This window comes from Megalops cyprinoides, chromosome 13, assembly GCF_013368585.1.
Source record: "Megalops cyprinoides isolate fMegCyp1 chromosome 13, fMegCyp1.pri, whole genome shotgun sequence".
Classification (NCBI taxonomy): Eukaryota; Metazoa; Chordata; class Actinopteri; order Elopiformes; family Megalopidae; genus Megalops; species Megalops cyprinoides.
Window position 1 is genome coordinate 24,103,731 of NC_050595.1, and position 23,339 is coordinate 24,127,069.

A 23,339-nucleotide genomic window follows, 5' to 3' on the forward strand; every position below is an offset into this window, starting at 1 on the left:
TTGTCTTCATTATTGGAGAACATGAAACGCTTGTGCATTTGCGAAATCTGTAACTGTGGGTAAGAATGCAATTTAATGTATTTCGTTCCGGATGAGTTGGCAAGATAAATAACATTATAGCAAACTATCTTTTGAAAATTATCTTTAGATTATGCATTTGAATTGAATTTACGAATTTGCTAAATCCGATAAACAGTGTCTCTGAACAAAGCAGAACTACCTGCTGTAGCTAGTTTTATTAATATTACCTTTACCTCCACAGACCTGAACACAAAATCTAACTATTAAAATATCTTAAACAAGAGAATCTTAAAATTGCATGATCGTCTATACGGCTAGACTGACTAATAATAACATAATTTCAAAAATCATGACTGCATTTAGCTTTCTTGTGTAGTTAGCTAACGCAAGTAGCCCTGGTGATTTGTTTGTTAACTAGCTTGCAACCTTTAACTCCAAAGGGAGTTCCCTTGACAAACACCAAGATAAGGTTTCCCAGTTGTTCCGTGAATGGTTGCCTTCAGTGGTCCTGCAGATATTTAGGTGTTGGTTGTGATTTTCCATAGGAGTAGCTAAGTACTTTCTTTTTCTATGTATTTTTTTTATTTCAAGCTAGTTGTGTTTCTGTTATAAAATTGTACCATCGGTAATTTGATAAATGTCATTATCAATGCAATGCGCAATGACTGGCAGATTGATTGGCAGAACTAGGCTATTTCTTCCAAATAACTAAATAATTAAGAAAGGCACCGCAATTAATCTGAGAAAGACTCAAGGAAAATATCTAGTGTACAACACTTACTCAGCTTTATTTTTAGCTTACTTTACTCACAATGTGTGCTGACTGTTTTTTCAATCTAAGCATACAAAACTAAAACAGTGTATTTTAATATTTTTATAGGCGCCACCGCTGCGCGCATCGTCCCACTGCGTTGTATAAGAAGGATAATAACGCATGCGTGGTGACAGAGTATAAAGAGAAATACCCCACGTATGGCGGTTACAATCCACCCACCAGCCTAAAACCCAAACAAGAGCATCAAAAGGACCGAGGAAAGATGGATGGAACTACGACCTTTAGGTAATGTTTAACAGCAATGTGTAAAACATTCAATTCACTACAAACATAACCATGTGCTCACATTAAATGTTGGATTTTTTCCTCAACTTTCCTCAACGTTTCCTAACGCTATCGTTAAAAATGCAATGAGATGATTTTCTAGAGTAATTTTGTTTTTGCAGACTTTAGCCAAAAATGTTCTCTTTTTTTTTTCGAGATCTGACTATATACCTTATGAGGTGTCTCGTCGGCCTGCTCGACAACAGGCAGAATATAAACCTAATACTGGAGAGATTGATCTTGAGACAACTTATAAACTAGACTTCAACCCACATGAAGTGCAGCCATTTGCCCCTGCAAGACCCAAAGAAAAAGTACACACAAAAGGAGGGAAACTGGACACTCTGCCAACATATAAAGGTGATGTTGAATCTTGTACATTTATTAGTGAGTAAACATATTTTTCCAGTGACAAGACTACTCTGTCACAGCAGATGTCCTACAACAGTCTTAAAAAGTCTTAACATAACAATCACATAGTTGCTTTTAAAATACGAACCACAAAGTGAGCCCAAAATAACTTGTTTTTGTTCTGTTTCAGAGGATTTTCGACCGTGGGAGATCAACAAGAGGGAGCTGACCAGACCAGAATACTCATACCAGCCACCCACTGAGAAGTTTGGAAACTCAACCACGTTCCAGGAAGATTTCGTTCCACGAGGCCTGGTCCCTCGCGAGAGCTTCAAGCCCCCCAACATGGCCAAGCTGTCTGAGGCTCCCTTCGACAGCGCCACCACCAACCGCCAGGCCTTTGTGCCGCACGCCCTGGAGGCCAGATTCATCAAGGCGAAAGAGGAGTACAAGCCCAGCAGCCAGCCTTTCCAGGACCGCACCACTCACCGCACCGACTTCCAGGGCCTCCCGGGGCAGCTGCCGAAGAGCTGCAAGCCCGACTTCGGCAAGGTGGCTTCAGACGTCCCCTTTCAGAACAGCACTGAGTTCCGCGACCGCTTCCAGCAGTGGCCCGTGTCCCTGCCCCAGGTGCGCCAGTTGGTGGAGTACGTGGGCCCCACCGTGCCCATGGACATGAGCACCACCTCCCAGGGCGACTTCATCAAGCACGAGGTGCAGCCGTTCGTCTCGGTGAGGCCCCTGCCCCGCCCCACGAAGTCCTCCGCCCCCTTCCAGGGCAACACCACCATGAGGGACGACTTCAAGCCGTGGGCCTCGCGCAGGCAGGAGATGATCAAGCGCCCGGAGGAGATGAGGAAGGCCAGCGGGAAGATCGACCACCTGACCACCTTCAAGGCCCACTACACCCAGCACGACGTGCAGCCGTCAGTCAGTTTCAAGCCCGCCCAGGCACCACTGAGGAGCGAGGCCCCCTTCGACGACGGGACCATGTACCGCGCCGACTTCACCCCCAAGAGGGTCAGCATGTGCCCTGCAAGCTTCGACTCGCCGCCTGGCTACGTGTTCGAAAACAGCGATGAGCGAGGCCACAGGTTCTTCCGCAAGCTGTTGTCTCAAGACAGGAACAAGATGGCCGTGGCCTCCAACATTCAAAGCCCTAGAGAAGTGGCTGTGATGTCATAATGGGTAGTCGTGCTTCAGTTCCCACTCATGTAAGACATATGTATTTCCTCAAAATGATTTTCAATTGGGTAATGGCAATATTTTAATGTAGGCTTGATTTTGGAACTTTGCCAGTAAGATAATTCTGTTGATCAGAGCAAATTACAAGACCCTGTAGGGAAATGCACTTTTCTAGAGAGAAAAATATTAACTTTGATTGTTATGTAGAGGAATAAATGCAGTAATGTGTTTGGATATTATCCATTTCTATTAATCTTGTTTTTTTTCTCTGAGAAAAAATATTAATCAGTTTATTCTGGATGTTCTGACTCTTTAATTGGTAATATACATTTCAGCTTGCCAACCATTTATGAATATTTCTTCAGCATTGTTTAAAAAACAATGCTGAAGAGTTGATGCTGAAGAGGTGTAGTTGGATGGACTCTGCATAGTACAAAACAGGCAAGCTTAATTATAAAATATGTGCCAGTTTGGTAATCATGCATTTCATTAGAGCAATACATTTTATTTAACCCTTAAACAATCATGTTTGAAAAATGTAAATGTAAAATGTAGCAAAGATGAATATTCAGAGCACAAATATAATAATAATAATAAAATCAACTGGTAAGATTGTCTTTATTTTCTTAGTACGGTTTCCTATAGCACTTTAATATTACATTGTCCCAGTATTTTATTGTTTATGCAGTTTTATTGATCATTTCACAATCAGTATCTAGGTCAACACCCAAAACATGTTACAGTAAATGTCAGTAGCTATGGGGGAATGTTGAGTTTAGGTATATACATTCCATTGCTTTGTACTTCGTGACAACAGGTATCTAGAAAATGTTTGCAATAATACTTCCCAATTACATGCATATGAAGCCAAGTGGGAAATTTGAAACACATTGAGAAATCACGTTAGCAAGTGCTAAATGCAGGGTTAATTCTTCAAATCTTAAATACATGGTATAAAGACATGTAAAACAGTTTTTTTGGTGGTAAGAAAATAAAAGTCCCAAAAATCTACACTCAATGTACAATATTGCACTTAAAACATAATATATACAAAACATTTTACAATGCACTACATTAATATGAAACAAACAAAAAAAACATTAAAAATGAGACCCTTTATCAGAATTCAGGAAGCAAAATGCTCCAATGCATGGCCATGCCGTGGTTGTGTACCGTTCTGAACACTGCTTGTCCTTCTGTTGAAAGTTATTCAAATAAAAGCAGCATTCATTTCCAAAGTCAAATAACCAATTATATTCCTATTACCTGTAGTCCTGGTTTAAGTGTTTTTACATTTGATTCTGTATTTAGATAGTTACTGGTGTGGTCCAAATGGTGATCAAACCTACAGCCTTTGCAGCCACAAGGCACAACCCCTTACAGACAGGGTTGTCTCCCCCGCACAAAAGACCCAGGTCTCTCGCTCGGACATATGCCACTGTCCACAGCAGACGTGTACTGTACAATATAAAGTCTGCTGTGTATAAACATTAAGCTTTATCTGTTTAGCCGTGACGTAAGGCTAAATTACACATTAGGACGTGACTGTTTGCTATTTGATTTAGCCTTAATTCAAGACTAATCAGCTTCTCCAAAATGACTGAATACTTATCATGCCTTCACACATGTGAATGGTCATATAAAGGGCTCTGTACTTTTCTCTAAATCCTTAACAAAATACATTTGTAGATGTATATGCTACACACACAGTCAATCCATTTACCACTACTGAGAGAAGCCTTCAAGAGCACACAACTGATCATTTTGTCACACTTTTACAGTGAATACAAAAGAATGTAAAGGCATTTTTTCAGTGGCTTTCATTCTGGACTCTGGGCAGTTGCTGCAGATTGACACACATCCATAAAACTAAGCCCCTTTAACCAGGCTACTGTTCCACTCATATAACATGTACACCAGTTTAAGTCTGTTATCAATCCCTCATACATTTTCTTCACTGTAAGAGATTTATAATGGTCTTGATTAAAGGCTTAAAAGATTCACAGTTACAGCTGTAATCTACCTTAAGAATTTGGAAAGGTGTTGCAAAGGTGTGATATGTAAGTCATCTACAATGCACAATTTATCATGTTTGGGAGGCTGCACTATATATACTCCCCGGACACCATTATAAGGGATGAACAATGCCATTGGTGCATAGTCACTTGTTTAAGTATTCTGACCATATTTTTCACGTATAGCACATCAACAGGTTTAAGCTTGTGGTATTTTTGTAAGGTAGGAAGGATCTCACATGCTACAAAACCTTACTCCTCTTGCAAACAGAAAACATTGCGTCAGAAGAAGAAGGAACAGTATGAGAGATAAGCAGCATGATGTCATCGCGGGTAACGAAACGAATGCAACGCGTGGCATACGATAATCATCGAGTCGTCGATTAAGTGCTGCCGAAGTGTGTAAAACGGTAAAGGCCGGACACGCGCATTGCGGCCGGTACTGCAGTCAGCGTTACAGCGTTGGATGGGTTAATGTCGAGAAAGGCTCCTTCAGTCCACGTCTGTAGGTCATCCTCTGCATCACGCGAGTGTCCACGACAAAGGACAGTGTCTCTGCTTTCCTTCTTCATTTCAGTCCTCTTAACAGTTCACAAAATCTCCGGAGGTCGAAAAAGCATATGCTCTGTGCCGTTATCTACAGGAGAAATTCCTCATTAACAAGCAGTATCGTTCAGCAGTGGTGCAACAATAGCATATTCCAGTATAAATCTCAGAGTCTGAGGAAGCAGTCTGTTCTTTTAGAGGGTGAAGGCTAAGGGTTTTAATGTAGGGCTATGTCTCTGGTGCACTCAGGTCCCCGCGTTGAACACGTGTTGTGGTTTTTCTTCTTTCCAATCACTGGATGGCCGGTGTCTCCTGCTGGCAGGACTCACAGCATCTCTGCTTGTACAGATCAATGAGGCAGAGCCTCAGCCTTCTCACCACGGTGCAGTAATGGGTCGTGTCCTTGCATTCGCCTGAGAAAGCAAACAGAACGACATCAAGAAGAGGATCCCCCTCCTGCCCTCTCACCATTTCCAGTGGAAAACTGCACTAAACAATAAATCAGCAGAAAAAAAAAGACGTGAATCTGGGTTTAAGCTGCACCACTTTGCTCAGCCTCCAGGGGGCGCACTGCTGTAAGAGCAGGACTAATCACTTCTCACAGATTTGGTTTCTCACCTCCTGCTGCAACGATAAACATTTCCCCCGTCACTGCATTTCGGTGCCCAAGTAACCGTGAAATAAAATGTAAATATCAAATTAATCTTCTCAGAAAAACACCATGTAGAGTTATATCTCTTTCTTTGCCAGGAGGTGGGGGTGCAGCCAAATATATGTAGAGTGCAGCGTATGGCCTCGGTTTGTGGTTTGCAGAAGAACGGCTCACAGACCGTTTGCCAGATGATATATTATTTTCACAGCATGTGTGGCAATTTGCCTGTCTTAATAAGTTTTACAGGGCATTTCTTTTTTTCTTTTTTTTCCACGGAGCTGAAACACGATACAAATGACACTTCCCTATTTTTAAGAAAACAAGGAGGGAGAGCAGGTTCGCAGAGTAAACTGGTACCACAGAGATGGGGGCTGAGAGGCCTGTCTGTGTCCCCCCCGTTACGGTGCTGCAGAGACTGCGCAGGCCTTACTGCCGCACGAGGTAACGTTGCAGTGTTGCCAGGTGATGGGGCGGCGCTGCCAGGCGCAGTGCTGGTCCGCCAGGGTCTTGTTGTTCCTCCTGTGCACGCACTCCACCCGGCGGGACTGGAAGCCGCTGCCGCAGGCCGCCGTGCACGCCCGCCAGGGGCCCGTCTTCCAGTGCACATTGCACATCTCCGAGGAGCAGTTCCGCACGGAGAGGGGCCTGCGGGGAGCGCACACGGTCGCCGCTATAACCACCCTTTCCAGGATGCATCATTCCCAACATTACATTCCTAATAAGGCCACAAGGGGTCAGTAAAGAGTGCATATACACTGGTTATCAGGACAAATTGATGAGCACAATTACATTAAAGTTTTTTTTTTTTCATTTTTTAATAATATCAGATAGCACAAAATATGAGCTATCTAATTACTTTCATACAAGCTCTACAGATAATTTCTATTTTGAAATGAGAAAGTGATACTATGACCATCAAAGACTGAACGCAAGCACATTCTGAAAAAAAGTGTTGCTAGGGTAACAACCTGTTCCCCCACCCACAGTACAGCAGATTGATTTTCAGGGCACAAAATGAACCTCAATTTCATATTCTGTGATTTATACATGCAGTGTTGAAGCTGGTCAGACAGTTCTAATATATAAAGCCAAATCTCCTAATTCCCAGAGACCTTTTGGGATATCAGCTGTTTGTGAAGAAGAGGCCTCAGTCCTAAACTGAAGTGGAGCATGCTTCAAATATTCAAGCGAATAAAAAAAAACAATGGTTACTGATGGTTATTTTTTACTAAGGCCACCAACAATTATAGACAAATGAAAAGAAAATAGAGTAAGCAAGCCTAGAGGTGGACACCGATAGGAGACATCTGGATGATATGCATAAGGCACACATGAAAGCCGTTACATAGGCAGTTTGAAGGAAAGATCCCATTTTGTAATAGCAGTGTGTCCATTCCCAGTGCTGCAGTGCAGCTGCTGATGGAGCTGGTGTGTGGGCTCTCCTGCAGAACGGTACTGTACCTGTCCCTCTCATCGCAGTGAGACTCCGGGAGGGTGGAGCCGTTCAGGTGCCTGCACACCACTGGTCTGCTCTGCACCGTCAGGGCGGGGCCAAGGCACCGTCCAGAGCACTGCAGCAACATGACGACAACAAATTGTCAGCCGGGTCACAATCGTTATGGGTGCAGGTGTGAGCTGGCTGTGTAGAGAGGGCGCTGACTGTGACATACCTGTCCCCAGGGGCTGGCCTGCCACCCCGTGCAGGTGTCTGACTGGCACTCCTCCCTGTCGGACGGCCTCGACTCCCTGCTGCAGGCGGACAGCGGGAGGACCCTCACGGCGCCCGTGGCCTTCACCTGCTGACAGGACACCTGCCTCTGCCTGGAGCCCCGCCCACAGGAAGTGGAGCACTTGGACCACACGGTGGTGACCCAGCTGTGAACAGAGGCAGTCTTTCAGAACGCTGTCCCGTTCAAAGAAGGCTGAGGCCGGCCCACTCTAAACACTGACGGCACGATACCTGAGTGCTCAGCCCACAGCACAGAATTCACTGGAATGAAACTATCCCCATGCAGAAAGCATACAAAGCTGGCCTGAGCCTCAATATCCTGCTGTGGGCAGCCAGGAGGTGGAATTACAGGAGGTCTTTAACACCACACTGAGGTTTTGGAAATGCTGGCTAGAGCTGCAGTAAAACCTTTATGGACTCCTTACAGCCTGTCTGTGGCCTTAAATGACAAAATGGCTACCAGAAGTTTAGCACAGGTAATAGCCTTTGACATCTTTATTCTTCTAATGGTTAACTCAGGCTGACCGCATTGGCCTCTTGGCTTCTAGAGAGACTAGGAAGTGTGGCGACAGGCTTGAGTCAAGAGAATCGAGAGGCTGCACATTCCAAGCGATCGTATTAGATTCCCCTGCAGGGAACGAGCCCTTGTCACGATACCGCCGGGCGCGACTCAAGACATAACAAGTTTTTAGTCCGCAAAAGGGCCTGCACCTGCTGTCATTATGAAAAACAAACTCCCAGTTCAGAGAGAGCGAGTTGCTGAAAGCTTCACTGGCTCCCAGTGCACACGACAGAGCTCCATCCAGACGCCCCCCCCACCCTCACCCCCCCCCCCCCCTTTAACGGTTACAAAACAGATGTCTCCGCTTTTGCAGCGAAAGCCGCTCGAATGACGGAATGCAATACCCCGCAGCCTGTTTACGCTCGGCGTATCCGCTCCAGTTTGCCCTGAAAGGACGAGCAGAACCCAGGCACCTGTGCGGTGCCACACTGGTCCGCACCGCACCACGTACACGTTGCTAAAGTGAGCCCCGGCGCCCGGACCGCAGAAGCAGGAGTTAACGCCTAAGAGGGCTTGTGTAAAAGCAGCCAGAAACAGCACAGAGCTGTCTGTGGTTTAGAGGGCTCGGAGGGGCAGCAACAAAGGCCGGCATTGTACGAAGATCACCCGGAGAGAGTTCAGAAAAGACACTAAGCAGTTTCGCAGACCGAATTGATACGACGATTAATGCAAACGTCTGTCCACATGGGTATAATAAAATGATGGTTTTGGCATGGGCGCCCGTGACAAATGAAACATGTTTTTATTTGGCAGGATGAGTTATATATTTTTTTTCTTTTTGTTAGAACAAAAAAAAAAACTCTTGAGCGTTAGGCTCTAGGTCTCACGTTCTGCGGCATTTCGACGTTCTCGAAAAGGCAAGATATTATTCACTCTCCCGTCCTTTGAACAGACCGAAGCAGGCAGTGAGGCTGATGATATTGATGAGGTATGACATTCAGGTGGTACAAACTGCAGTTTAATGACCCCCGCAGGACAGTGCAGGTTGATTCATGTTGTTCACGGGGCGCCGTACACAAATGTCAGGCGCAAATGAATGATTGGCTGTTTCATCGGTGAAAACAGGTTGGCCGAGGATCAGAGAGGAGGGGGGAGGGGGTGCCTGCAGTCAAGCCGATTTCAGATTAGGGGTTAGATTTTCTACCTGATCTCGTTAAAAGTAGTCTGCGGTCATTCTGTCCGCACATAACGGTTTATGGATTTGGGGGCCGTACCTGGCAGGGCAGTCCTGGGCGTTGCAGGGCTGAGATCCGCTCGCCGGCCTGGGGAGGTGGTGACACAGGGACGGGGACACTTCCTCTCCTGCAGGGCTGATGCAGCGCACCCTCCTGGACTGTGTCCCTCGGTTTCCGCAGCTGGAGCTGCACGGCGTCCAGTCCCCCAGCATCCACTCATACTCTGCCCATCACACGGCACATCCAGTCATGTTCATACGCTCTTATATTCACCAGCACACAGTATCACTGCTCACTCCCATCATAAAGCACAATTGGTCACACTCACCAACCCTGTATAATTACCATACAGTACTGTCTCACTACATTATTGGCATTTAGCAGACGCTCTTATCCAGAGCGACTTACACAGGTTACAGATTTTTGGATATTTACTAAAGCAATTCGAGGTTAAGTACCTAGCTCAAGGGTTCAGCAGCAGTGCCCCAATGGGGAACTGAACCAGCAACCTTTCAGTTATGAGTCCTGCTCCTTACCACTATGCTACACTGCTGTATTACTACTCTGTCTCAAAATACAGTCCTTAAACCAACATACAATATCACTGCTCTATTCATAACAAAACTCCAGTCACACTCAGTGACTCCTGCACTGAGCAAACAGCATCACGTCTTTGTCACTAAATGCAGACATCTTCACTGGTTTGGCCAGCACATTACACTATGTGTTGGTTTAAAACAGATGCAGATGCTCCTTCCCAGGGTGATTTACACAGCTGATTTATCTCTCAAGTCCATAAAGTCACTTATGCAGCTACATGCAGAAGCAATCAAACATGCAACCTGTAGTTAGCTCCTTATCCACTACACTACATCAAAGCACTGCATCTTTAAACTGAAAAACCCAATTAGACAAGTGAACTAAGCCACGTATTGAATACCACAGTGTGTCTTCTTTCTGCGTACAGTATGAAACCAGTATCTGTAAGTATGTTTCATTTCTTTGCTAGTAATTATGACTGTGGTGATTGTCCACATGCCAATTGCTATACAACTGCAGAAATTCTGGAAGCATTCTTCTCACTAAGTGACAGCCAATGATTCAGCCCAAAGGCTTAAGGCAAGCATTTTTTGGTTCACCAATGATTCTTTGCACACATTTCTCAATAGTTCAAACAATCTGTGCTTGCTTGGCTTATGAATGTATGACTGGATTTTTTCAAAAAATATAAAGGTCAAGAAGGATTTGCAATACCAATAAACAAGACAGAGACAACGAGCTTAAATTCACTTCTACACCCAAAATATATGGTCACCCTGAAAAGTTGGATAATTTTTCTTACTCTTTTTTTCTTTTTTTTTTTCTTCCACTGTCAAATATTTTAAAATACTATCTACATTTTCCTTTATTTCTAGATTTCTTTCCCTCTTGTTAATGCCTAATGGATAAAGTTCTGCAAAAAACAGCCCTTTTTATGACTGGAGGTGCTACAATTTACTATATCAATTAAGCTCTAATGATAGATACCAGCTGTGTCCACAAAGCCATTCAAACTGAAACCCAGTGTGGCTGCTGAACAGCACGCTAACATCAGAATATTTCAGAGTAAGACATGTTGGAAAGTGCATTTGAGAAGCAGAGATGGAGAGTTGCTTTCAAATCCCTTTGTGATTCCAGCTAAGGAGCAAACCCCCATGTCTAAGGATCCAAACACAGTTCTTAAGAGTTCTGGTACAGGGCGCATGCATACGGACCTTCTAGGCTCACGCGGACCCAGGCAGACACGGGCTGGGAGCCTGTGGAGGTCTGGCATCTGTAGCTGCCATCAAACTTTCCAAAGAGCGTGTTCACCTCCAGCACCCGTCCCCCGACTAGCATCCTGTACTGCAGGCCCGAGGCCTCTTTCAGAGTCTGGTTCTGGAAAGACCACTTCACTGTGTCTCTGTGGCTTGGAACGACGGGGCAGCCTGAGGAGAAACAGGAACGGAGGCAGAGCAGGAGAGAGCGAGAGAGGGAGAAAGAGAGGAAGAGAAAGGGGAGAGAGAGAGAAAGGGGGGGGAGAAAGACAGAGAAAGGAAGAAAAAGAGAGAGAGAGAAAAAGAGAGAGGGGGAGAAAAGAGCAAAAGAAAAAGGGGGGGGTGGGAGTGAGTCAGAGTGAAGCTCTGCGTCACGGCTCATTATCCCCCCCGATGGGTCTGCAGCTGACTGTGTCGGGGGGGGGGGGTTCATGATTCTTAACGAGCGACAGCGTACCTATACGCAGGATGTCCCCGGGCCTCACAGTGACACTGGTGCCGATGCGGGAGGCCATTAGCACTCGCTTGCGGCTCGCGGAGAGATCGGGCCGCTCCGCGGGGCTGCCCAGGGATTGTCCTGTTCACACGGCAACAGGTTCCTCAGTCAGTGAAAGTATCAGAACTCTGAGCTCAGCAAAAACATAAACTGGAAATCACCATCAGTTCCAGCGCTAAACATATTCCAAGCACTACATGAAACCGTACTTGACTGACAGACTGCGAGAAACGAAAACGTTGCCGGCATTTTAATTGATTTATTCTCCGTAAGGCTTTTCTCTTACTGCGTGCGTAACCTTGCCAATAGATCTCACATGTGTACCTTTCAGCCAGCAGCTCCTGCCGGTTCAGCGGACAAACGCAGATCTGCAAGTTAACGGTTTTTCGGAAAGCGGCCCTGGATAATGTATTCCTCGTCACAGCAAACGCCGACACAGTATCCCGTGTCATTGCGTGCGGGTGAACCCTGAAACGCCGCGTAATGGTTTTTTAAAAAGGGCCGGAGACCACCGTGGAACGCCAGCGGCGGAACAAATCTGCGTTCTGTCCTGAGAGCGATCTGACACCGTAATGTATATTCACAACAAGGGGTGGGGGGGGCGCGATTTGAATAAGAGGCAAGATGGATTTTACCACCCTGGTGGCGAATGGAACGAGCCAGTTCTTATTTCCGCCAGACCTACACTTGGTCCGGTTCCAGTCACAGGCTATTTTTCGCAGTGACGTGTTCCCCCCATGCCAATATCAATATGGTATTCATGCATCTGTCTGTGGGTCGACAATAAAGGGGGAAGTGATGGTAACTGACATGTTCACATGCGGGTCCAAAAGCTACAAAGCGAATCTGATGGGGGCGCTCCTGAATTTCTCCGGGACGGAGTTAAGCTTCGCGTGACCGTGACGTGACGTGTACCTTGGTACCTACCGGAGACGTGGAGGAGACTAGACGCCTCGGACTTTCCGAGGGGGTTGGAAGCCAGGCAGGAGTATGTCCCGAAATTGTCGAGCGAAACATTGCGGAGCAGCAAGGAGCCATTGAGCAGGGGGAATGCGTTTGTGGTCATTAGGCCTTCCCTTTTACGCCAGTTCACTGTTGGCTGGGGGACACCTGTCAGAAAAAAAAGAGATGCCAAGGTACCATGCTATAAAAGTTTCGCATGAACTCGATGAAGGAAAGAGTCACAGATTGGAACATATTAGCAGTGCAAATCAGTCTAATGAATGACAATTGCCTGTGTGCAGTCCACTCTCTGAATCGCTTCACTGTACGCTAATGAGAAGCACATGCCAATGACCTGCCTTATTCACTACTTTCAGCCTATTTAACTGTAGAAAACAAGACCTTTCAGCAATTTATCCAAAGACTAAGCACACAAAGAAGCAGGGGGCCTCTTTCCCCTTAAGAGGAAAGGAAGCAAGACAATATACGTTCCTGTTCACAACAACAGCAACACAACATCATTTTTCAGTGGGCGCCACTGGTGCTGGCTGGGACCATCCACCCAGGACCTCACCACCTCAGGTCAGAAGTCTTGACATAAAACACACTGCCTCCTTTAGGTCTTGAGACATTCATCTTGCAAAGAATTCTGCTTCTAAACAAAAATATCCTGGGAAACTGACACATGCTCTTAGAGTGTACGTCTCCCTTCAGTGGACACATATATTCTAATTCCATGGGCCACAACTAACGTGTGTCATATAAAAGAATAAGCAAACAGAAGCCTACAGTAAAAGCCAGTATTATTACCATTTAGAGATGTAATTCCTAATGAATGTAGTCTTACATGCATGTCTAATACCTTAAAGGAGGTGGAGGACTTCATCGACTCTACCCCAAGGGGGCATAGTTGTGACACTTCACTTCAGAATTTTTGTTTAGCTACAAGAAATTCATTAAGGTAATGCTGAAATGTATATGAATGACTGTCGCCTATGGTCATTCCTGTTCAACACTACTGTAACAGGGACCAGCTGCATGTGTGCTGCCCCATATCCCAGAATCCCCCCGGAGTGAGTAGCAGTATTGTTTTTCTCTATCAGGAGCCTTGGTTTGGCCTCACCATCATAGATTGAATTACTTTTGCATTATCATGACTGAAGGGCCTAAGGTACCTCATGAGTCCCCAGGTGCCCTGTGTACAGCTGGGTCAAGTTGCAGCACCTCAAACTCACATACGCATGCATGCATGCATATACAGACACATAGGCATGCACACACACAGTGCAAATGCTTGCTCCCGAAATCCCCATGTTTGTGAAATTGTCAAAAATGTCTATTCGTTTTTAAATGCCTCCGCTCAAATTTCAATTTCAGATTTCACATTAAAACTTAGATCCGCTGCTGAAAAGCGAAGGCGTGTTATTTTACATTTTAAATCTTATGCATTCCTTCACTTCTAACTTGCTTAGCGCTGAAAGGGCTGCCAAGATGAAAGTACTGAGGGCATCATTGGCCAGCTATGTTTTCATAACACGTGGGAGATGGCAAGGCTGAGAAGTAATGCAATCACTGGTCCTGGCGGGACTGGAATCCAGTACATTGCCTGCAGTCATTTTCGGCCCAGGTTGCCTTGATGTGACCTTCATGTCCGAGAGGGCTGATACAGCGTGGCACTCAATCAGGAAATAAGGAATGTCATGGACACGTTTCAGGACCAGTCACAAAATATTATTTTTATGCTGCCATTTCAATCAAATATCAACACTGTTGTTCCACAAGATTACTTTTGTAAATAGTATAAAGTAAATTTTCCATAAGACCAATAAAATCCTTCATGGTATGTTGACTTTACACACGATTTATTCCCAGCTAGCTGTAACCCTCCATCATTTCCAAATGGTGGATGGGATGCTTCAAAGTTATGAAACGTAAGCATTAAACATATGCAAGAAGATATGTGACGAGAATTCCATTCATTTAAGGTATCCAAGGTAACATGCAGAGGTTAAACCCTTTGGCTTGTGTAGCAGCCAGCCAGAACTTGGACTGAAAAGTAAACATTATGAGACGTGCTTTATTTCTGCCTGAGCTGCTCACTCTTCCCTCGCTGACCTGCCACGGGACACTCCAGTGTGACGTTGGCCCCCAGGCGGGCGCTGACCCGACCCCCGACCACGGCCTTCAGTGTCCCGCTCTCCAGATCCGACACATCCCTCCCCGAGACCAGGATTTTGGGTGGTTCTGTCACGAACATAAAATCAATATAGTTAGAGGTGGCTCTGTATCCAGACTACAGGAAAGGGGTATCCCTCTCTAACTTGGGAGGGCTTAGACTTTATGCCAAGTCCCCAGGCTCTCCCTGTGTTATCTACATACTATGGGGGACCTATAATTCTGTTTCCACTGATCCACCTACATGCTGTACCTAAGGCAAGCCAAAGGAGTTTGAACAACAAGCTGACCTCTGCAGACTTTATGTATGCCAACCCCAGATGTGGTGGGCAGTTTGCCTGGAGCTCAGGTGGATCAGGCAGGAATAGGCATATTTATCCTGGGTAAAATGCCATGACCAGGAAGTCTTTTTCAATATTTACCCCAAAGCAAAAATGTCTATGCAGATATCATCAGTGGTTCAAAAACTGTACAAGCATTTTAGTACTCAAGCTGTTGCAACTGCATATAATCAGCATAATTTGCCATAATCTGTTTGTTGCAGTCTTGAAAGCAATGGTTTATTTGCAAACAGTATATCAACAGACCTAGGTTATACAAGACAAACTCAAATATAAAAGATGATGTAGGTTCAGCAACACTCAATTTGGCAGTAGGTTAGGCTCCATCAGTTGTTATGCAAGATGCCATATTAGGTCATTACAGAATGACACGCATACAGCTAAGGCTAGTCAGTAGAAACGAGGAGTATAACTGAATTCCTTGTACTGTTACAGTTTACTGTACAGTAAATATACTTTGACAGATTTCTAACTGTGTGCCGTCTCTGTGTTGTCTTTTAGTACTGTACAGTGAGCAGACCTAGAAGCTTTGTGTCTGTGCTCTCCCTGTGTTGTCTCGGGTTACTGTACAATGCATAGATTATGTTAGGAGGCACTGACCTCTGACTGTGCTGAGGTCAGTCACAGTATGTCTTTGGGTGAGGGCCATGCAGGGTGTGGGGTGTCTTACCGGCCCACAGCAGCTGCGAGCTCTCAGTGTCGGACCCCAGCTCATTTGTGGCCCTGCAGCTGTACACGCCCACGTCTCCCAGGCCGGGGTCAGAGATGTGCAGTCCTCCAGCGCTATCCCACGATACCCTGGGGGAGCAGAGAGGACTCACCTAATCATCCAGTGAGTTTACAAAGGGGTATGAAATTACATCTTGCAATTTTCATGCACATGCATGTTACATTAAATAACTACAGACAAATTTGCTTGTGTGGGTCACATGGGGGTTAAGACAATATCAGTATGCTCTATGTAATGCTCCGTGAAATCAGACACATTCCCAGTGTCAGTACCTACACCCGGATTAATGACGGTCATACAAAACTGCAGGGCAAGGGCTACCCATAATCAAAGTTAGAAGGCTTTTTTGGGGACTCTTTGAAAGAAACGAGCCGTTAAAATATCTAATTTCCTGCATGTCAGTCACTCTTTAATTAAACCGTATGATTTGTTTTTTTGGTCCTTTGCATGAAATTCCACAAACCAATTTGACATTCGCGTAATGACTTAATGAGCCCGGGCCTGTTTGAATAAGGTGTTTATGCGCGTGATTACAGCGTATTTATTATGGCTGGTCCATTGTGCGTGCCGCACGTCCTCCCACTGGGGCGAACCCGACACTCGGAACCACCGGAGAGCACTCCTGTCAGACGAAATTCTAATAAAGCCCCTTAGATCCCTCGCAGCTTCGCAGAGACGCCCCGAAGGAGAGACTATTTGAATAAGGGGGTCTAATAAACGGCCTCTGAATGCATTACAGTCTGCGGCGGAGGCAGGCCGCTCGTCTCTGGGCTTGACTGACGGCTCAACCGCCTTCCGCTCTTCCCGATCTAAGCCGCTCCACGGGGCCTGTAAGTCTGCAGCCATTTCCTTGGCTTTGGTGCAAAAGACGGCGCACCCACTAGAAAAAACATACTAATCTCCCCCACCCCTCAAAAAAAAGAAAATCCTTGATTTTTCTTTTAAAACGGAAAGACCGGCTCCCAGAGAAGCCATCAACAGCCCTGAAACTCAGTGCAGAGACAATAGGATGATATTCGGGTGCCGGTTTTGAACGCGCGGCCAGCGCGGCGCTCCGTCCGCAGCTTCAGACAAAACGGGCACCTTCAGGAACAATAGCCTGCCTGTTGAGATCTGCAGATGGCTATGTGATCTGGGGGAATCCTCTTCTGTTAGGGGTTTGTAAAAGACGCGGCGCCGCGGGTTCTGGAAAACGGGGAGCGGGCACTAGAGAGCTGCCCAGGGCCCTTTCAGGCTGGTAGAACGAGCTGCAGTTTACGACCCTCGGAGGTGAGTAAGCGCGCAGCCAGCTCACAGCAACGCGCCGGAGCACATGTGGTAATGTGTCCTGAGAAGCACGGCCGCTGCCTGCACCACACCAAAGGCTGCAATCTGGACTGTTCTCACAGTCAATATTACATCGTGTTCAGCCATCTGGAAAAAAAGAAACCATATCCAACTGCTTCTACAATCTCTAAATCAGAGAGGGCATGGAGTCCTATTAAAATGTACAATACTAAGAACATGAGGGCATTACAATAAATTAGCCAATAAGGCCCATCCGCTTTCCGGAATATTTCAAGAAAAATAATACAGTGCTATACATTAAAGTGATCAAACATAAAATATAGAAAAAGAAAAACAACAGGCCTCCTAGATTCACTGGTGAATACTGACGCACCAATTAATTGTTACTGGCCATGAAATCGCTGTCAACTTGAACCCCCACTGGCCATTGTAGCTCATGGTCAGGAAGTCACCTGACCTCAGGGGTGTTGTAAACTGGAAATTGAGTTAAGACAGGGTCATGTTACTGAAAGCCACCGCAAAGTGATATGTGCCAAAGGTCAGAGGTCATGAGAGCTTTTTACAGATACTAATGGATTCTGTTTATTGCTGACCTTGAAGAATGAAGTTACAACAAACATGCATTATATATGAGATCCCCAGCTGTCAGGCACCCGATAGAATTACTTCTTTTATGTGAAACAAAGACAATAGTGACATAGAAAGGCCATAAAAATCAGAAAGACGGTAGTGTTTCGCACCCCATTACAGTGACTTCACATTTGTGCAATGAGATTCCGTCAGTTGTGCTCAAAATACTCCGGCTTTAGAATCTTATAAGCGATTTGGTATTTCCCTTCATCTGGATGTGAGTTGGATTCAGCACTCAGGAATTTTTCAGAACGGTATCTCTCCCTGCCAAAATACTTCCTTATCTAGCCCTCCTCGTATTTAACAGAGCAGGTCATCTCTGGTGCTCCGCACGGTAGCGCAAGTGCCTTAAATTTCAAATGGCACAGAATTCCAGCACCTCATCATTGTGATGAGCAGAAAGCGCAGGCAGCTGTCCCAGACAAGAAGGCACAGTGGTAAGAGTAAGGGTAGGGGTAGGAGTAGGGATAGAAGTAGGAGTAGGAGTAGAGGTAGGAGTAAGGGTTGGAGTAGAAGGGGTGTGCAGCACATGGCCATGGAACCACTGGTAATGCAAGTCATCCATTGCTTTCTGGCTGCAGATATGAGCCACCTTTATAAAACCAAGGCATGAAACAACTCTACAAAAGGATACAGAGTGGATCTTTAGGAGGAGAGGCATAGGGTCGGACGCATAGAGACCCACACGTTGTTGAAAAACTCTCCCCATGTGGTGCGCATGTGTCTGGAGCAGCGATCATACAGAATGGTAGTGCAATACTGGTACTGGAGTCGAAGGGCTCTGTTGGTGTTACCGCCATTTTACCCCCAAGTCCATATTGATGCTGAACACACAGTTCACACAAAGGACAGCTGGCCCAGCCCTAGACACCTGCCTCCATGGCTACAGATTTATATGGAAAAAAACTACTAAGGAAATTAAAACAAGGCTTGGTGTGAGATTCCTTTGCACAAAAAGGAAAAAAGCCCTCAACTTCAGAATCCAGTCAATCAGCAGCCAGCTTGACTGACAGTACTGAAAGTCATGTCTTGATGGGTTCCATATGCCATGTTTTGCCAAAGCACCGATGAAAACAGAAAAGAAGATTTTGACCGTTAGGATGTGAGGTTTTGTTTTTTTAGTTAGGAAGAACAGGGCTGGACATTTCTAATAGGCACAATTTGCTTAAACTCCTTGTCTGTGTCACATAAATCAGATCCTGCATTAAATAAATCATGATGTTCAAACATCATCCTGTTTTGCTGGAAGTTAGCTTTATCAAATACTAATCATTAGTTTATTTAATTAGAGTTACTGATAATCTGATGTGTTTTTATAGGCTTTAACAACAATGTTTTCAAAGCCCCAAATGCCCTGAAGTGGTTCTTTCATCTGCTCCACTCACCTCTTAAGAGCTATGGGATATCAGACATCTGGCAGAGAAAATTATACGGATCTAAAATAGCCCAGATGTCACCAGAAAGGTCTCGCAGCTCATAACAAAAAAAATGTCACATCAACTTTTCACTCCTCTTTGAGTGTTGGCAGATTTCATTACTTGGGAAAGTAAAACTATACCTGATAGGCAGGCTTTCTGTTTTTGAAGTTATACGACAGGATTAATCAGTATGGGTTCTGGCAACAAACCCCTACTTCGGAAGGTCTAAAGAGGTTAAACAAATTTAAGTGGCGATTATAGGAGCATCTGATACAGAGTGCGGTGACCGGCGCAAAGTGAACCAGAGTCTGGGGAGCCCTCCAACCACCCAAACATGCAGTCAGTGGTTTACTTTCATTTTACTGGACTTCGCGGGAGAGCTGTGTTTGGATTGGCGATGTCAGATACCTATTAACTACTCTGGGGCACATCCAAATAATACCATTTTTTGATCGTTCTTTCAAAAAAAAAAAACCCTGAGGCAAACAGCAGAGCCAAAGGTGTGCAAACCAGAGAAGCCAGAGCCGGGACTCAGAGTGACATGGACTGGTAGCCAGGCCTGATAGCCAGGAATGGAGCAGGAGACTGCCCGACCCACAGAGCCTTGTGCAAACAGCCTCGGAATTCTCCGCATGCCTGTGCCGTTAAAGGAAAACACTGTAAACCTTAAAAACAAAAAAAAAAATTTGGGTCACTTGTGTGCTAAATTCTTAGAGGGGTATTCAAAGTACACAAAAGCCTCTGACCTCACACACCCCGGAGTCAAACGCAGACATGAATTCACGGAGCCTTCCTGCGTGTCGGCGCAGAGCGCACAGCAATGAGGGGTTGTGGGTGTTACTTCACGGACAGCTTCAAAGTTGCCGGGGTAACAACAGAGAGTGACCACGGCAAGGTTAGCAGTTCTACTTCGATCGTTTCGGTTCTTGCCTGTTTAGCCTCTTGATATTGCTGGCAACACAAGGTCTTCGCTTTGTTTATACAGCCATGATTGCCTTCAGTGTGGAGGAGTTCTTCCAGGAAAGGGTAAAGACAATGTTTGGTGACTGTCTGGTTGGAGGCGATTAAGGGCAGTTTCACAAAATTAAAATTACAGTGATCTGACTCAGGTTTTTCAAGGACAGCGTTTTACCATCGGCGTCAATTCAATATTATGGCCCGCTGGAATGTCCACTATGATGCACACATTAGACAACAGGCTCGTGAAGTACAACTATTTTCTGACCAGAAATACTGATGCCAAAGGCTGTAAAAAGGCAATGATTAACATGTGCTGATGGGGCTAAGCAAACAGTTCACATGAGCTCATGTCAGAACACCACTCTGAGGGTTCAGAATATAACCGAAAATCAGAGTGAACAGTCTTGGAGAGCTGAAGGAGCACCTGGGTTTCATTACACCTGAGGTCTTAATTAGCCAATCAAATCAGGTAGTGCTTTGACTGGATGAAAAATCCCTGTCTGTGCTTTTCAAACACCGCATATATAAAGGTTCCTATTAAATCTAATGGACTATGGCTCTCCAGGGTTGGAGCTGAGCACAGTAAATTCATATCGCTGAGAATGCCTGGAGACAAATTTGAAATGAAAACCAAATCAAAGGTACTGAATCACGTTAAGTAAAGCCTTTTCAATATATTCAGCATATTCAATATGATAGACCAGAAAATGTTCAATTTCAGACGACCTCATTTCAGCATGTATGATCTAAAAAGAGAACCCATCTGTGATTATTCATACAATGTTGGCAGAGCTGTAAGCACGGAGAAAGAAAAAGTCTCCTGAATTTCAGTCGTAAAAGATCTCGGATTTCTAAAAAGCAAACTGGCGGATGGCATAAAGGCTCCTATCAGGGTAGTGAAAGGAGACCACTTTCTTCCCGATCCTCCCTCCTTTTCAGTCTCAGTATTTAATCACCCTGACCTTGAGCCTTTAACTGACGACTTAAACTTCGGAAGGAGGAAATTATTTCTATACACAAGACTGGAAATGGTAATCCAGCAAACGAAACTGGCGAGGTCCGGATTGAGGAAGTACAGTGCTTATGAGATTTTGCGATTAGGATATGCGTACAGTGGCCATTTTATTATTTCATGCGAGGACAACTCAGATTTCTCAGACCTCCCGGAGAAAAAGGTCTAAACAAATATTTCTGTAATTTCATAGATCAGTACCAATTATAAAACTCAGGGTGGCTGTACATTAAAAAAGAATCAATTTATGTGCGTATGAAACAGAGATCAGTATAACAAACCAATGACTGTTAGGTTACTAAGATGCAAAACTCTATCATCAAGCTGGCACTTAACAAGCCTCTTTCTCAAAGTGCTGACATTCCACAGCAAGAGACAAGCTGGTAAGTATTACAAATCTTTCTATCAGAATGGAGTATCCAATATGACCGCCTTATGACTGACTGTAGACAAATCTAGAACCACATTAAATCTGATACCTTTCTGTAAATTGTAGTGGCTTTCCATCCTTGGTCCAAGACAGCTCTGGTTTTGGCATGCCCTGGGCAGCACACAGCAGAAAGACGCTCCGCGTGGCGTTTGTCAGAAAGGCACCTCTCCCGATGCTCATGTTGATGCTTTTCTGAAAGGTCATTAAGGGATTTTGCTTGTGTCGAATGATAACAGGCTTACTGCGCCCTCCTGTGTCTTTTTCTCCCATGTGCTCTGAGGAGTTGGGCGTCCTGTCGATGAGCTTGCCTTTTGGGGTGCTCTCCTCTGTGGGCCTATTCCACTTCTCCGTGGTGGCCTGGGATCCGAACATCTCGGCCATCAGCTTGTGTATGAGCCGTGAGGCCACGTCGTCGGCCACGCCCCCATTCTCGGCAAGCTGGCTTATGTTCCTCACCAGCTCCTCAAACTGCCCGGGCTCCAAGCTGTAGGCACCTTGTAGGATCGCGGCCTCAAGGTGTTTGTCAGGAAGCGGCGGGGCGGGGCCAGCCTGAGCGGAGCTTGTCAAGTAGCTGCCGAGAACCTGCAGAAAGGCCCCGTCCTGGGCCTGGCCGTCGTCCAGGTAAAACTCATTCTTCTGGCTCCAGCTCTGCCACATCTTGCTCATGCGGTTCCACTTCTCCTCCAGGCGGCTGGCCTCATTCAGGTCCAGCTTGGTCAGCGCGCCACCGTGCCCCGCCTTCTGACCCCGCCCCTCCGGCGGCTCGATCAGCCTGTTGTCGTTCCCGATGAGCTTCAGAATGAAGGTCTCCGAGACAGGGCCGGCCACGCAGCGGTAGACCCCAATGTCGGCCGCCTCCAGGCTGTGGATCTTCAGGGAGCCGGACTTGGTGATGCCCAGGCGCTTAGAGTTGAGCAGGGCCTGGCCGTCCTTCTCCCACCTGATGTTGAGCTTGGGGAACCTCCGCACCGGGCACTTGATGACCACGGAGGTTTTGGGCAGCAGGTAGGCTCTCCCTCCAATGGTGAAGTGCATGCGCTTCTCCTGTCGGGTCTGGATGTAGATGCGGTGGAGGCCCAGGATCTGGGGCCCGCGCCTCGTCGGCTGTTTGGGCTTCTTCTCCTTTTTGTGCTCTGCAGACATAGACACTGGCAGTGAGAGACCCAACATGTACACAGACGCACACTCATTTCCTGCTTCAAACCCTGCAATGCCTCAATGCCTCCACAAAGATTCAGTCTAAAAGAATTATTACCTGAAAAAGTAAAGGCATTCTGGTATGCATCTAAAGGGCACCCTGCACTAGACTGATTGAATCACAGCAATTTTCCTGATTCATGCGTTAGGCATGCCCAGACTCTGAGACAGTGTAATGGGCCCTTCCCTTTAACTTCTTCTGGAATATCTGGGACAACCTAATCCTCTTGGCTTTTTACATAATCGGCTCAGATATCATCAAATGAGACAAGACCCAAGTCTGAGCGCGAGCAATCCATCACAGACCCCAGGCGTGTGTCGTTAACACGAGAGCGTAATTACCTAATGGTCCTGAATATGATACGTCCAAACGAAACACACCAATTAAGTCATGGAGGGGTGTGATGCACTGATGGGGGGTAGAGACGCAAATGACTTTGTTTTCCAAAGTGGTGCTCCCTCAACGAACATTTCCAGAGTCACTGCTAGAGTTCAGGCCGGGGCTACCTGATGATTCAGCATTCCACCATTAATTAAAATCAGATAAGTATTTAACATGTTGCGTTGTGTTTTCTACATAAGGCCAAGGA

At 45.8% G+C, this 23,339-nt stretch overlaps 2 protein-coding genes across 2 annotated transcripts in view; one reads left to right on the forward strand and one right to left on the reverse strand.

Moving 5' to 3' along the window:
- Positions 1-21: 21 nt before the first annotated feature.
- saxo2 (stabilizer of axonemal microtubules 2) lies at positions 22-2,656 on the forward strand. The gene is made up of 4 exons (XM_036543146.1): positions 22-59; positions 902-1,081; positions 1,278-1,480; positions 1,662-2,656. The coding sequence occupies exons 1-4, from the start codon at positions 22-24 to the stop codon at positions 2,654-2,656; spliced, it is 1,416 nt and encodes a 471-aa protein (XP_036399039.1).
- Positions 2,657-3,721: 1,065 nt separating this feature from the next.
- adamtsl3 (ADAMTS-like 3) overlaps positions 3,722-23,339 on the reverse strand; it is a 119,654-nt gene continuing 100,036 nt past the window's right edge. Inside the window, exons 21-31 of the mRNA XM_036544362.1 lie at positions 21,602-22,685; positions 15,756-15,883; positions 14,685-14,813; positions 12,555-12,737; positions 11,589-11,708; positions 11,090-11,302; positions 9,375-9,558; positions 7,540-7,744; positions 7,331-7,440; positions 6,300-6,514; positions 3,722-5,630 (exon numbers count right to left, since the gene is read on the reverse strand). Coding sequence (XP_036400255.1) covers positions 5,509-5,630; positions 6,300-6,514; positions 7,331-7,440; positions 7,540-7,744; positions 9,375-9,558; positions 11,090-11,302; positions 11,589-11,708; positions 12,555-12,737; positions 14,685-14,813; positions 15,756-15,883; positions 21,602-22,685 — 2,693 coding nt within the window. The 3' untranslated portion in view covers positions 3,722-5,508. The remainder of the gene's footprint in view (positions 5,631-6,299; positions 6,515-7,330; positions 7,441-7,539; positions 7,745-9,374; positions 9,559-11,089; positions 11,303-11,588; positions 11,709-12,554; positions 12,738-14,684; positions 14,814-15,755; positions 15,884-21,601; positions 22,686-23,339) is intronic.